The sequence below is a fragment of the Zootoca vivipara genome, chromosome 14 (assembly GCF_965207765.1).
Source record: "Zootoca vivipara chromosome 14, rZooViv2.hap1.1, whole genome shotgun sequence".
NCBI lineage: Eukaryota > Metazoa > Chordata > Lepidosauria > Squamata > Lacertidae > Zootoca > Zootoca vivipara.
In genome coordinates, this window is record NC_142597.1 from 16,940,447 (window position 1) to 16,955,108 (window position 14,662).

Below are 14,662 nucleotides of genomic sequence, written 5' to 3' on the forward strand. Positions count from 1 at the left end.
CGCTCTCGGCTAGGACTCCGTCTCCGCGAACTCTCTCCCTCCCGCTCTGGCTGCCTCTCTCTCTCCCTGGCCGGCCGGCCTCCCGGACTCCCTCGCTTGCGAAAGCTGGGCTCCGCCCTCCTTCCCTCCCCGGAGCCGGACGCGGCGCGAGCTCATTGGCCCGGCGTCTCCCCCTGTGCGCTCCCCATTGGGCCACGTCTCCGGCGCCGGGCGCAGCGGCCGCGGTCATTGGCTGAGGGGCGGGGCTTCTTAGCGTGGCGGGGGAAGCGACAGGCCTGACCGGAGAGCTCCTGAGCACGTGCAGACTGCCCTCTCTCCTTTGGCCACCCCCAGCACCTCTTTGATCTGTGCCGGCCCACCAGTCAGTCACAGTCACCCGCCCTCGGCCTGCGGGCTCAGCGGGGATGCCAGCAATACCGCCGCGTGAAAACAAGGGGACAGCGGCGCAAGGGCTGCGATCTTCTTTGCGCTTGCGCACTAAGGCGGGGATTTAGAGACCCGGCGAACTACAAATCCCAGCAGCCCCAGCGCTAAGAGAAGCGGCAACGCGGAAGCGGCATGGTCACATGACTCTCCTCCGGAGTTGGGCCTACCTGTCAAGATGGCGGCCTACCTGCAGTGGCGCCGCTTCGCCTTCTTCGACTGCGATGTCTTGACGGAGCCTGATGGGAAGCCTGTGCTATTGCCGCCAGGCATCACGGTCTGCGACTCGGGCCGGGGCAGTCTCGTTTTCGGGGATATCCTTGCTGTTAGTGGTGTCGCGGGGGGCGGGCAGGGTGCCTCTGAGCGTATGTGGAGTGCTTTTTTTCCCTCAACCAGCTTGCCTGGGCAGGACTTTTGTCTCGGTCAGCGGACATGAGTTTTGGGTAAGCTGCAGCCATGGCTCGCCTTCTGCCCAAGTCTGAAGGCATTCCTCCTCCCTGCCCCGTGGGCTTATTCAAGTTCAGAACATAAGGGGATGCCTGATTAAAGCATTGGCTCAGCTAGTTCAATGTTGCCTACATCGCGGTGGCTGAGTTGTCACCCTTGCTGCTGACTATCGACCATGGCCATTGCCCAAACTGATGGCAGTTAAGAGTCCAGCAACATCTGGTTAGGTTAGGTTAGGTAGGCACCCTGAGTCTTCTATGACCAACAGACAGAAAGTAGAAGCCTTTACATACTTGGAGGTTCCAGGAATTGAATCTAGAATCCTTTATATGCAAAGCAGGTGCTTCACCACTAACCTTTGACCCAGCTCAGATATGCTGGTCTTGTTCAGTGTCTGGGTGGGAGGCAGCGGCGGAAACAATTTGAGTTCCATCATGGAAGAAAGATGGGATATAAACATAATGTGATAAAAGATTTTAGAAGCGAACCACTGAGCCTTTTGTGCCTTCTGCACTCTTATGGGGAGGACTCCTTAACTCAGACCTACATATGGAAGGGCAGATATGGTTCCTGCTGCGCAACCTTGAGCTCAGCAGTTTCCAAGCTTATAAGTTGAGAGTGACACACCTCTACCAGTTGAAGCAGCACAGCATCTTGGCTTCTGTTGGGGAGGATGAAGAAGGTATTAACCCTTTGGTAAGTTGGTCTGAGGGAAGCTGGACTTATTTTTCTGTTTGATGGAAAGCTTTTGCAAGATTAGTTGTAGGGAAGGAGGAGTCTTCTGTGATAACAAGGCTGAGATAAATGTGGCCCACCAGTTCTTCAGAAACGTTGTTGCTGGAATATAGGGATTTTAAATATTTATTTGTCACCTATGCCTTTAACTCAGGTGTTCAGGGCTTTTGGCTTTTTTATTTTATTTTTCTGACTTGCGCAAATTTGGCTTAAGCCTGATCAAGAGAAGGGTGTCTTGCTCCTTCTGCCTATTTGCCCTGCAGTGACTTTCTGCTAGGAGAGTAAATTTGGCTATTTTCTTTCCACAGCAGCTATGTCTGTACTCCTGGTCCCAGAGTTTGACTGGAGAAAGGGGGAAATGGGCATCTTATATGCACAGTAGCACTTACCTTTAGATAAAAAGGGAACTGGCCCAATTTGTAGTGGTTTTCCTCAACAAGCCCCCTATAATAACTTGTAGGTCAAAGTCTGGAATCTAGAGAAGCGTGATGGTGGGAATCCTCTGTGCACCAGGATTTTCCCTGCAATACCAGGCAACAAGCCTACAGTTGTGTCCTGCCTCACAGTCCATGAGAATCTCAACTTCATGGCGATTGGTAAGTGGAAATGAAATTGCTGCTGTGAGTTACAGACATAAAATCATAAAGGAGAAATTGATCTTGCAGAAATTTATCTACTTTGTTTTGGGGAGAGTGCTCCTTCGTCTTTTCATATTAATCTAATTCAGCTTTCCATTTGGTGGACTTAACTGATGTATTCTGATGGCAGAGAATGCCTGCTTTTCCCCAGGGTGTCTCATGGAATGCACCCTGTATCCCATTTCTGCTGTAGGCTTTACAGATGGGAGCGTTGTGCTCACTAAAGGAGACATCACAAGAGATCGGCACAGCAAAAGTCAGATCCTTCATGAAGGCAGTTACCCAGTTACAGGCCTTGCCTTCCGTCAGTCTGGAAAAACAACACATCTGTTTGTTGCCACCACAGAGAACATCCAGGTAAGATGTTTGGTTGACCGTGGTGTGTGTGTGGTGTGTGTCATGCCTAAACGGCCTCGGTCCAGTATACCTGAAGGAGCATCTTCACCTCCATCGTTCTGCCCGGACACTGAGGTCCAGTGCTGAGGGCCTCCTGGTGGTTCCCTCGCTGCAAGAAGCCAAGTTACAGGGAACCAGGCAGAGGGCCTTCTCGGTAGTGGCACCCGCCCTGTGGAACGCCCTCCCATCAGATGTCAAAGAGAAAAACAGCTACCATACTTTTAGAGGACATCTGAAGGTAGCCCTGTTTAGGGAAGCTTTTAATGTTTAATAAATTATTGTATTTTAATACTTCTGTTGGAAGCCGCCCAGAGTGGCTGGGGAAACCCAGCCAGATGGGTGGGGTATAAATAATAAAGTATTATTATTATTATTATTATGCCCTGCCCCGCCCCAGTTTCTGAGCTGTGAGCTGTTCTTGTGGCTTTCCAAACTTCATTGTGTCCTCCTCCTTGTGGACTTTGCAGTGTTACACACTTTCAGTGAAGGACTATCCGAAGCTAGAATTGGACACACGTGGCTGTGGGCTGCGTTGCTCCACACTCAGCGATCCCTCCCAGGACCTCCAGTTCATTGTGGCAGGAGATGACTGTGTATATCTGTACCAGCCAGATGAGCGTGGGCCCTGCTTTGCCTTTGAAGGCCAGAAGCTGATAGCCCACTGGTATCGGGGCTACCTTGTCATTGTTTCAAAGGAACGGAAGCCTTCTCCAAAGTAAGACAGAGCTGCAAGACAGAATAACTTGTTGAATTTTTTTCCCCTTTGACCTCTTAAAAACTCTGGGTGTGGGATCTGGATAAAGGTGGTTGCTTTGAAATTATTTATTGCTTCTGGTTAGGAACTCTTTTGTAGGAGTGAGCTATTGTGTGTTGCATGGGATTTGTTCTTGGCCTTCCAATCCCTATTTGCAGGCAATGTTAAATCCAGCTTTCCTTTCCAGCTTCCTATCAGATCTTGGATTTTCTGAATATGATGAGTGGGACATGTACAAGTAATCTTGAGACTGTGATGACTGTCCTGAAAGGCTGGAAGGTCCAAATGGCTGAGTGTGGAGTTGGGGGTTGGGTAGGGAAACCCTACTTTGCAGCAAGGCGATATGTTGTGCTATCCAAGGCTCAGAAACAGTAAGGTTGACGTACATATCGTGGGGGAGAAATAGGAGGCAGACGCAGCTTATGCATAGGAATGCAAAAGCTTGGCCATCAGTTTTTTAGATTCATCAGGTACTCACAGAGGGCTCTGCTAGCTGACTTTAATGTTTACTGGAAATGTTAAGACCAGCAGTTTGAGACTCTCTGAGGCTGTGAGTGTGGACCATTCATTCATCCAATGCACAAAAGGGAACTTCTGACCTGTGAGTGAAAGTTGAAAGACTATCTTTGAGGCTGTCCTTCACTCTTTGCTCCTCTGTACTCCAGATCGGAATTTGCAGGGAGTGATCCACAAAACTCTGACAAGCAGATCCTGAATATTTATGACTTGGGCAACAAGTTCATTGCATACAGCTCTGTCTTTGACGACGTGGTGGATGTCCTGGCCGAGTGGGGGTGCCTCTATGTGCTGACCAGAGATGGGAAGCTCCATGCACTGCAGGAGAAGGACACGCAAACCAAGCTTGAGGCAAGGGACCTTGATCGCTTCTTCCTCCTCTGCGGTTGGTGGGGTTCTGAGGTCCAAAGCTTATTCGCAGCTGTCTGCAGCTCAAAGCCCAGACGTTGCCTTGCACCAGACCATTTGGATTGCAAATCTCGTCAGTCCCAGCATAATACACCTGTGCTGGCTGGGGCTGATGGAGGGGGGCTGTATCCCCAATCATTTGGAGGGCTCCAGTTTGTGGGAGGTTGTTGTGGTCTGCTGTTGCTCCGTTGGGAGCCTGAGTAAGGGGCTAGAAGTGACTCTGAACTGGCATCTGTGCCAAATGGCACAGAGGGAGGGAGAGCCCCTTGCTTCTCCTCTTACAGTTACGAAAGCTGCAAATGCATATCATTCTGCATTCACAAAACAATACATCAGTGTGCATTCCATACTTGAGGACCCCAGTAATTAAGCAGCTCCCCATGGAACAATAGCTATGAATAGTCAATATAACCCTTAAAACCCTGTTGTTCCCATCAACGTTTGTAAGCAAGCAAGCCCTTCCCTTCCAACAGATGCTCTTCAGGAAGAACCTCTTTGAAATGGCTATTCACCTGGCCAGGAGCCACCACCTGGATAGTGACGGCTTGTCTGAGATCTTTCGCCAGTATGGAGACCATCTGTATAACAAGGGAAACCACGATGGCGCCATTCAGCAATATATTCGGTAGGCGGGACAGGGGAGTTTTGGCCCTCCTTCCCTCCCTCTCCATTACAGCCATGTTGGGGTGAGAAGAAAGACCATAGGCCTTGCCATCTAAGCATCTGGGTGCCACAAATCTGGATTTTTAATCTGGCCGACCTGCCACCTTCTTGCTGGCTTCCTTTCTGAATTGCTTCACCAGGGAAACCATAATGAGATGGGAACTAAATCTATCCAAATGTGGTTTGCAAACACAAAGAGCCCTGGTGAGCTCTGACACGTCCAAATGGAGTTTGGCTCTCTGGATCCCAGTGGACTGGGGTTTATTTACTGAGATAGTATATAGGGAATGCCTGCTCCTGGCTTTTCAGATTGCGAGGTGCTTATCAGCAGATTGCACTACCGTTGGCAATGTGAAGGTCAGACCAAGATAAGTTTCCAGCCCCAGATTGTGAGAATTGCAAGTTTTGATTTACACCCACTTGATTCCCACTCTCCCCAATTGATTTGGCATTTATATTCCAAGCCACCTCCTCTCCCCGTGCCCTATTTGTGTTGGAAATCGTGGCTGCACCTTCTGATCCTCTGTAGAACCAGATGCGAGGTAGGGGTTACGTGCACACTTTCCCATCCTCTCTCTCGGCTTTCGATTACCCGGAATAGGGTCCTCATAGGGTCCTCTTTCCCCCTAGTACCATTGGGAAACTAGAGCCGTCCTACGTCATCCGCAAGTTCTTGGATGCTCAGAGGATACACAACCTGACTGCGTACTTGCAGACGCTCCACCTGCAGTCATTGGCCAATGCAGACCACACGACACTGCTGCTGAATTGCTACACCAAGCTGAAAGACATATCCAAGCTTGAGGAGTTCATCAAGGTACAACAGGGAAGGGTGTGGATGCCTTGGCACGCTGGCTCTAGGGGTAGCTTTTCCCCCTTCCCCATTATGCCTCAATGGGCTTGTGTGCTTTAGCAGCTATCCTCCAACTTTTGGTGCCTGCTTGCTTCACATTCCCAGTGCAGAGATTGAGAGAGCCTTCCTGGTAATGGAAGGACCCTTCAATTGGCTGCTTGAGGTTGGGTGGGTGCTTTCCTCCCGTCCTGGAGTTTAGAAGGATCAGAAGTCTTCCCTTATTTCTTTTTACCCTCATAGGAAGAAAGAAGCAGAGGCTTTCTCTTTGTCTCAGGGGGCAACCTGCTGCTTCTGGCTCCAGCCACAATGTATTACGGTTTCATGGGAGAGATACAGAGGCATTCCTCTTTCTCAGTAGACATGCCCCTTCTGAATGCCTTCTTTGCTTTGTCTCCCCCACACAGACTAGTGAGAGTGAGGTGCACTTTGATGTGGAGACAGCCATCAAGGTTCTGCGTCAGGCAGGCTGCTACTCCCATGCTGTGTACCTAGCTGAGAAGCATGCGCACCACGAGTGGTACCTCAAGATCCAGCTGGAGGATATCAAGGTGAGGCCAAACTGCCTGTCTGGTGCTGAGCTTCACTTCCAGCTTTTAAAGCTGACTTCTCGGAGTGCATCTGGATGCTGGAGAAACCTGAGAGGTGCTTTGGCTCGGGAGGAGTGTGTGTGACGACCGTGTTTCTCTACATTCTCCCTTTTTTGCACTGGGAATAGTTGGTGTCCACAGTTTGGGACTGTGTACATCTGTTTTCCCACATGGCAGACAAAGAGGCGTTAGACTAGCGTAAGGGTGGGTAACTTGCCCGCTCCTGTGGGTCTTTCACTTGGCCTGTTACAAACACTTTCTTAGTTGTTAAATGTTTTGGGGTCTCAAGGCCACAGCAGCGAGTTTAAAAGGGCTTGCCAGCATTTTTACATTAAGTGGGGCAACTGCTCCTATGCTGCAAGAGGGTCTATGTGACTTGTATGGTGAATAAAAGGCAGTACTGCCTGCCGCTTAGTTCTTTTTCCTTATTATTATTTATTGATTTTTCACAAAAAAACCCACAGACAGACAAAAACCTTTAACATAGACCATAAATTATATTATCCATTGACTTCTCATCCTCCCCTTCCATGGTTTCCACATTTACCCTTGAATGCTGCATATTTCACATATAATATCCAATACAGTCATACCTTGGAAGCCGAACGGAATCTATTCCTGAAATCCGTTTGACTTCCAAAACGTTCAGAAACCAAAGCGTGGCTTCTGATTGGCTACAGGAAGTTCCTGCAGCCAGTCGGAAGCTGCGCCGGACGTTCAACTTCTGGAAATCATTCGAAAACCGGAACACTCACTTCTGGTTTTTGATGGTTCGGTAGCCGAAACGTACGAGTTCCAAGGCATTCGGCAACCAAGGGACGACTGTACATCCATTTTAACCTATTTATCTAAATAATTCACACTGTTGCTCATATTTCAAGTCCTGCTTGCATTTTCATCTCACTATAGGTAGTTCTTTAAATACAGTGGTACCTCACAAGACGAATGCCTCGTGCAGCGAAAAACTCGCTAGACGAAAGGGGTTTGCGATTTTTTGGGTGCCTCACAACACAAATTTTTCTATGGCCATGCTTCGCAAGACGACCTTTTTTCAATTTTTTTGTTTCGGTTTCCTTGGTTTCCGTCGCGCTTCACAAGATGACATTTTCACAATGCGAAGTGACTCACTGAACGAATTTATTTCGTCTTGTGAGGCACCATTTTCATTCCCCCTCATTTTCATTCCTATTGCCCTCCCCCAAGTTGGAGGCCAACTGTCTGAAGCTCTGAGCTTCTTGTACTTGTTGAGGCTCCCTGTGCACTTTTAAACGCTGAAGTCAGGGTTCTAAAATGCATTGAAGAGTTTCCTTGAGTGCAGGAGGCTCCCTGCTTTGCAAGGTCAGCAGGACCCACAGGAACGGCAGTGAGCGGGGCAGAGCTGGCACACTTGTCTCGCAAACTTTCCATGTGTGATGGTTCTGCAGCAGTTTTCCTCAAGTGGGTACCCCCCCCCCGTGTGTTTTGGACTACAGTTCCCATCAGCCCTCATCATCACGCAGCTGTTGTGCTGGCTAGGATTGAGGAGAGTTGTACAGCAAAACATGCAGAGGGCACCCGGTTTGGGAAAGCTGTTCTGCGTACAGGCAGAAAGCCAACGCGTTGGCTCCTAAGCAACCTCTCTCTCCTATCACCTGCCCTTTTCTTGCGCAGAACTACCAGGAAGCCCTGCGTTACATTGGGAAGCTGCCCTTTGAGCAGGCCGAGAGCAACATGAAGCGGTACGGCAAGATCCTCATGCATCACGTCCCAAATGAGACCACTGAGCTCCTGAAGGTCCTGTGCACGAACTACCAGCCGGTGGGGGATCGTGAGGGTCCTGGAGCACTAGAAGGGAGGAAGGTATCGGCTGGATTTGGGGCGGGGCGGGGGGCTGTGTTGTTGCCTTTGCTTGTGCAGCTGAGGATGGTGCTCACCAAGGGGAGCAGGGGGGTGAGGAGTAATTGGCATTAAGTGAACAAAATGCTGAGTGTAAAATACAGTCTGGGCAAGCATGCTCAGTGGTGATAGCCTGCAATGTATTGTGGGGACAAGCAGAGTCATAGAACTGTAGAGTTGGACGGGACCATTAGGGTCATCTTGTCCAACCCCTGTTGCCCAATGCGGGATTCAAACTTGCAGCTCTGAGATTAAGAGCTTCATGCTCTGCTGCAGGCATCCCCAAACTGCGGCCCTCCAGATGTTTTGGCTTACAACTCCCATGTTCCCTAGCTAACAGGACCAGTGGTCGAGGAAGATGGGAATTGTAGTCCAAAACATCTGGAGGGCCGAAGTTTGGGGATGCCTGCTCTACTGACTGAGCTGGCAGGAATGTTGAACAACCTCTGGGAGGCAGCAGAGAGCTCATACCTGTGTAGCTTCCAGAGTTTTTGTTTGCTTGCTGTTCAGATAAGCCATTCTTCCCCATACAAACACACACACATACCTTATCCCGGGTTCATTGTAATAGCACGTGATGATACTTGCTGTGTCCTGAGCACTGGCCAGTCTTTGCTAGGCCCCTTGTAGGGCAAGTGTGGGGAGCCACTGACCCTCCAGGTGATGCTGAACTACAGTGCCCATCCTTTCTGGCCATTTGCTTGCTGGGACTGGTGGGAGTTGTAGTTCAGCGACATCTGGAGAGCCAAAGGTTCCCCGCGTGTTGTGGGGGAGGGGGGGAGCTCTGGGACAGTTGGGGCTGCAGAAGGCTCTGCCAGGAGAACTGAGACACAGAATGTTCCATCTAGGCTGGCTACTGCCTGCCTTTCCCCACTCTCTTCTCTCTTTGTAATATAGGCAAATCCTGATGAGTTCATTCCCATTTTTGCCAACAACTCCCGGGAGCTGAAGGCCTTCCTAGAGCACATGTCAGAAGTGCAGCCAGACTCTCCACAGGGCGTGTATGACACACTGCTGGAGCTCCGCCTCCAGAACTGGGCGCATGAGCAGGATCCACAGGTCAGTCCTCCCTCTGCTTGGGGTCAGGTTTCCAGTTGTGCCCAGGGGAGGTTGACTGGTGGAAGCCATTGGCAGCAAGGTCTTGGGTGACCTGCCCGGTGAAAATCTGGCCAGCAAGAGAGAAATGCTCAATTCATGGGGCTCTGGTGACACAGGTGGATAACCCATTTTTGGCCTGAGTGCCACATTGAACCTTGGTCAACCCTCACAGGGGGCAGGGAACTGCATGCCAGCGGTGGGTGCTCACCAGATACTATCATATACTGTTGCCTGCACACACACACACACACAGCTGATCTATGCAGACAATTGCGAAGTGGAGATTATCTTTTTCTCTCTGCACACCAAATGATCAGTTGGATGACCAGGGAGAGGACAGTTTCCACCCACACGAACACCCAATTAGGGCCCACCCACCACACAGCAGTACAGTGGTGCCTCGCTTAACGAATGCCCTGCTTAACGAAATTTCCGCTTAACGAAAGGATTTTTCGAGCGGAGGTTGCCTCGCTAGACGAATGTGTTTTACGAAAAATTCGTCTAGCGAATCGTGCGTTCCTATGGGCAAAAAAAAAATCCAAAAAAAATCAATGCATTCCTATGGGATTCGCTAGACGAATTTTTCGCTATAAGAAAAGACCCGTGGAACGAATTAATTTCGTCTAGCGAGGCACCACTGTATGTCCGTTTCATTATTATTTTCTGCCAAAGTTGGAGGGTTATTGGGGCAGTGCCAGAACAGTTGCTTGGAGGTGTGTGTCTGGATCATTCTTGAAATGAGGAGTAGCCACCCCTGGCCCTTGCCCCATCTCCTAATTCTTGATCCTGGGGTTATCCAGCAAAGCTGAAGAGTGAGAGATTCAGGGCAGAGAAATGGGACGATGGGACACAAAATATGGTTATCTACTCCCACATGATTTAGTGATGATCACCAACTTGGATGGCTGCAAAAAAGGGTTAGACACATTCATGGAGGGCAATGCTATTATTCCTGATGGTTGCATGCTCTCTCCAGAATCGGAATAACAGTGCCTGGTGGGCAAGAGCGGGAAAGTGCTTCTGTTGCATTTAGCTCTCCTTGCATTATGGCATCTGGTTGGCCACTGTAAGAACAGGATACTGGACTGGATGGGCCTCCTTTGGCCTGATCCGGTTGCTGCAGAGCTCTGCTTATTAGCTTGATGTTATCTTGGCTTTGGGCTCCGTGTAGGTCAAAGAGAGGCTGCACAATGAAGCCATTTCCTTGCTGAAGAGTGGGAAGTTTCGGAGCGTCTTCGATAAGGCTTTGGTCCTGTGCCAGATGCACAACTTCAAGGATGGTGTCCTGTACCTCTACGAACAGGGCAAGCTGTGAGTCTAGAGGCGCCCGCAGCCTCCTACTCTTTGTGGGTCTGTGGGTGAAAGAGGGTTTCTGGAGCTTCCCCAATGAGGAGGGTGCTGGATATTGTAGACCAGGCTTTGCAGCCTATGCGCAGGGTTTGTACCTGGCTGACCTGTGCCCAGGCTATGTGGCTAAGGAAGGATTGGAGAGCAGCAGGTGGGCTCAAGGGCATTATATTTGGCCTCCTGGTGGAAAGGGCCCTCTTCTTCCTTCCCTCCCCAGTTTCCAGCAGATCATGCACTACCACATGCAGAACGAGCAGTACAAGAAGGTGGTGGAAGTCTGTGAGCTGTACGGAGACCAGGAGGCCTGCCTTTGGGAACAAGCCCTCGGCTACTTCGCCCACAAGGAGGAGGACTGCAAAGAGTACATCACAGCTGTGCTCAAGCACATTGAGACCAAGAATCTCATGCCGCCCCTGCTGGGTGAGGGAGGTTCCACCTCCAGGCAGGGGGTGGGCATGGCTGAGGCTGTCTCCTTGGGAGGCTTGACTCTGGGAAGTTTCTGGGGTGGATGGAGCTGGGAATTAAAACCAGTCTCTCAAGCAAAAGAGCTGCTAGTTTAATCCAGGGCTCCCTTCAATCTCTCCCTTTATGAGAATGACCTGCTTTCCAAGACCCTATGGAGGCCAGTTGCTGTTTTTTACTTTTGACGCTTTTGGCTGAAGGTTTATATGTTTTTCTGATCCACCCTTTATCAATGGACAGCAAGTTTAAATTGGCCTCAGCTGCTTGAATCTTGGCCGTTGAAGGCTCTGGGGTGTTGTGGAGTGGGACAGGGGATGCTTGAAGGGCCCCTCCCCTGTGGTTTGAAGGGACAAGTGCTTGCAGCTTTGCATGTCAATTCTGGTGGATTTGTGCTCGCCCAAGTGTAATATAAATCGCCCCCACTCCGTCTACTTCCCTGTGCTGATGGATTGCCCCCTCTGTCCAGTTGTGCAGACTCTGGCTCACAACTCCACAGCCACCCTGTCAGTCATCAAGGATTACCTGGTCAGCAAGCTGCAGAAGCAGAGCCGCCAGATTGAGCAGGACGAGCAGAGGATTCAGAAGTACCGGGAGGAGACTAAGCGGATCCGCAAGGAGATCGAGGAGCTCAAAAGCAGGTAGCCGCAGTCCATGTTGCTGGGCCTGTCTGACCTCCATAAGACACGGCCTCCAGAGGGAGCAAGACAACACCAGATGCCACTTTCCTGCCTTCTGCCCATTGTGCTCTGTTGGGTGGTGCAGTGTGATGAACAAGCCCAGGTGGTTCCTTGGAAGGGATTGAAATGGATTGGGACTCCAAAGGAGACTTCATTCATCTGCCAGTCTTCCAGAGTACAGCTGCTCTTCACTTACAGCTGCTGTAGCAATCCTGGAATCCAAGGCAGAGGAGAAGCTTGATGCCCAAATGCAATGTGGGCATCATAGGAATGTGTTGCTGTTGCTTCTGCGCATGCGTGTGTCCCTGAAAAGCATCTCTCTTCCTTGCCCTTCCCTTGTGTGTTTCCTTTTCTCAGTCCCAAGATCTTCCAGAAGACCAAGTGCAGCATTTGCACCAGTGCATTGGAGCTGCCCTCCGTTCACTTTCTGTGTGGCCACTCCTTCCACCAGCACTGCTTTGAGAGCTACTCGGAGAGTGGGTCGGAGTGTCCCACCTGCTTGCCAGAGAACCGCAAAGTCATGGACATGATCCGCGCTCAAGAGCAGAAGCGGGACTTGCATGACCAGTTCCAGCACCAGGTGGGGCTCCCTGGCTGCCCAGCTGGATTTCCAGTCTGGTTTATTATGACACTTTATATCCAACTGGTGGGAAGTGCTCAGCCCTGCCTGAGATTTTTTTTTGGGGGGGGAATACTGTGTTGTTTTAAATGCGTAGTGTAATTTGTGTTTTAACCCATCACTCTGGATGTTGGGTGAGGACATGCCAAAGTCATGTTTTGGTCCACCATCTTGGTTCAAAATGGTGTCTGTGCCCAAACAGCAACAAAGTCTGCTGCCCCACCTTGGGAACCATCGTGCTGAGTTTGACAATGATATCTCAAGAGGTGGCCGAACATGGCAAACCATTTTCCAAAATGCATATTAAATGATAGAATCTCCCACCCCAAACACCCCCTAAAGTGAAGCTTTTGTTTGTTCCATCTTACAGATGAAATGCTCCAATGACAGCTTTTCTGTGGTTGCGGATTATTTTGGCCGAGGCGTTTTCAACAAGCTCACCCTCATCACAGACCTTCCTCCAGGCAAATCTGCTGCAGTACTTGATGCGGGCTTGCAGCGTGAGCTGCTGATACACACAAAACGGAGCACTTAGATGGCGGTGGGTGGGTGTCCTTCAGTCCCCTGACCTTGGCTCTCTGAACGAGTGATGCAATCAGCTTCTCTTTCTAGTGCACTGTGACCCGAAAGAGGGTAGGATTTGACTGAAGACCAGGAGGGCTGTGTAACTGGCTTAGGAAACAGAGAGAGACCAAGTGAACTTTGGCTTGTTTTTTATTATTATTATTATTTTGCCTGACTACAGCCAGGCCTGCTTCTCCAAGCCTTACAGCCTGCTGGTCAAGTCTCCTGGTTAAAAGTCTGGTGCTTCAGCATTAGCAGTGGGCTCATGTAAGACTGTGTGGTGAAAACGAGCTCTCCACCCCAACTTTCTCCTGGTGCCTCTTGTGTTCCGAGCTGTGCTCTGTATGAGGAGGATCTCTAGTAAGCCTGTGTTGCCCTTCATCAGAGATACAGCGTGGAACTAAACTGACCGGATTCTGGAACTGGAAGAGTTATTTCCCTGGGGAGGTGGATTGAAGATGTAAATAATGTTCAGCACTAACATCTCTGTAACCCTTCACTTAATAGCAGTTTACTTGCTTGAGCTATAAAGTGTGTGAATGTGGGTGAAGAGAAAGACGGGTCTTCCTGTATATGTATGTGTATACTCTTGCTTCCTTTCTGAACAACTGCCTGTCTCTCGCCCCCGCCCTCCCCAAATCTTTGGTATTTCTGTGAGAGCCCAGAGGAGCTGCTTCATAGAAAAGGCCCAGTTCTGTGGCTAATCTTGCTCAGGATTAGATTTCTGGTATAAGACCGTTTGTGGGTGGTAGTAGAAGCTGGGCCTGCAGGCAGATGGCTGTTATCTGAGCTGGTTCCTCCCATGTCCTCTGCTGCAATTAGCTCCCTACCACCCCCTCACTTCACTCCTTGGTCCTTGACTTTGCAAGAGCAATTATGCATTGGAACTGTGCTCCAAGCCACAGGGACTTTCCTTCCTGCTCCTTCATCTTTATTGGGGCACCATCTTCTACCACAGAGGGAGGAATAGTCTTTGAGGCTAGATGCAGGCTTGAGCTTCCTGCCTGCTCTTTTCTCTCTCTGGAGATAATGAGGAAAATGCAGTTCACTCTAAACCATCAATTGATGTATGTTGGGGCAAAATATCTTAATTTTACACATACCTCGTGGTCTGTGAATCTGATGGTGAGTTGCCAAGAATGAGACCTTGTGGGTGGCAGTAGATAGCTCAAGGAAGGTGTTGAGGTAGCCCGTGGCAGCTGTGAAAAAGGACAACTTCCGTGCTAGGGATCATTGGGAAAGGAACTGAAAAGAAAACTGTTGATATCATAATGCTGCAACACTAATCTATGGCGACTGGATTTGGAATACTCTATACTCTCCTAGACGCTTCAACTGTAAAAATATTACATTGTTAGAAAAGGGCACCCAAAATGATGGATGGAATGACTGGTTTAGAGAAAAGTTTAGTAAAAGGGGTGAAGGGTTGGTTGCTCTCACTTGGTTGGGCTGTTACTGGCATACAGGACTAGGTGGTGTCTGGGCTACAGCAGTAGAGCTGCTCTTACACTATTTATAGATATGCTCTTTGGGAGCTGGGGTTCCTAATATGCATTGTTAAACCTCTTCACTTCCATCAGTTGGTCCAATCCCCTTTTAA

At 49.8% G+C, this 14,662-nt stretch overlaps 1 protein-coding gene across 1 annotated transcript; it reads left to right on the forward strand.

The window, feature by feature from the left end:
- Positions 1 to 78: 78 nt before the first annotated feature.
- On the forward strand, positions 79 to 13,618 carry VPS11 (VPS11 core subunit of CORVET and HOPS complexes). Its single transcript, XM_088658056.1, has 16 exons — positions 79 to 737; positions 1,418 to 1,566; positions 2,066 to 2,201; positions 2,437 to 2,600; positions 3,107 to 3,354; positions 4,059 to 4,260; positions 4,791 to 4,942; positions 5,611 to 5,797; positions 6,238 to 6,381; positions 8,071 to 8,259; positions 9,193 to 9,354; positions 10,565 to 10,704; positions 10,958 to 11,160; positions 11,669 to 11,840; positions 12,237 to 12,459; positions 12,869 to 13,618. Exons 1-16 carry the CDS (start codon positions 602 to 604, stop codon positions 13,031 to 13,033), a joined length of 2,772 nt encoding a protein of 923 aa, XP_088514182.1. The 5' UTR covers positions 79 to 601; the 3' UTR covers positions 13,034 to 13,618.
- Positions 13,619 to 14,662: the final 1,044 nt, after the last annotated feature.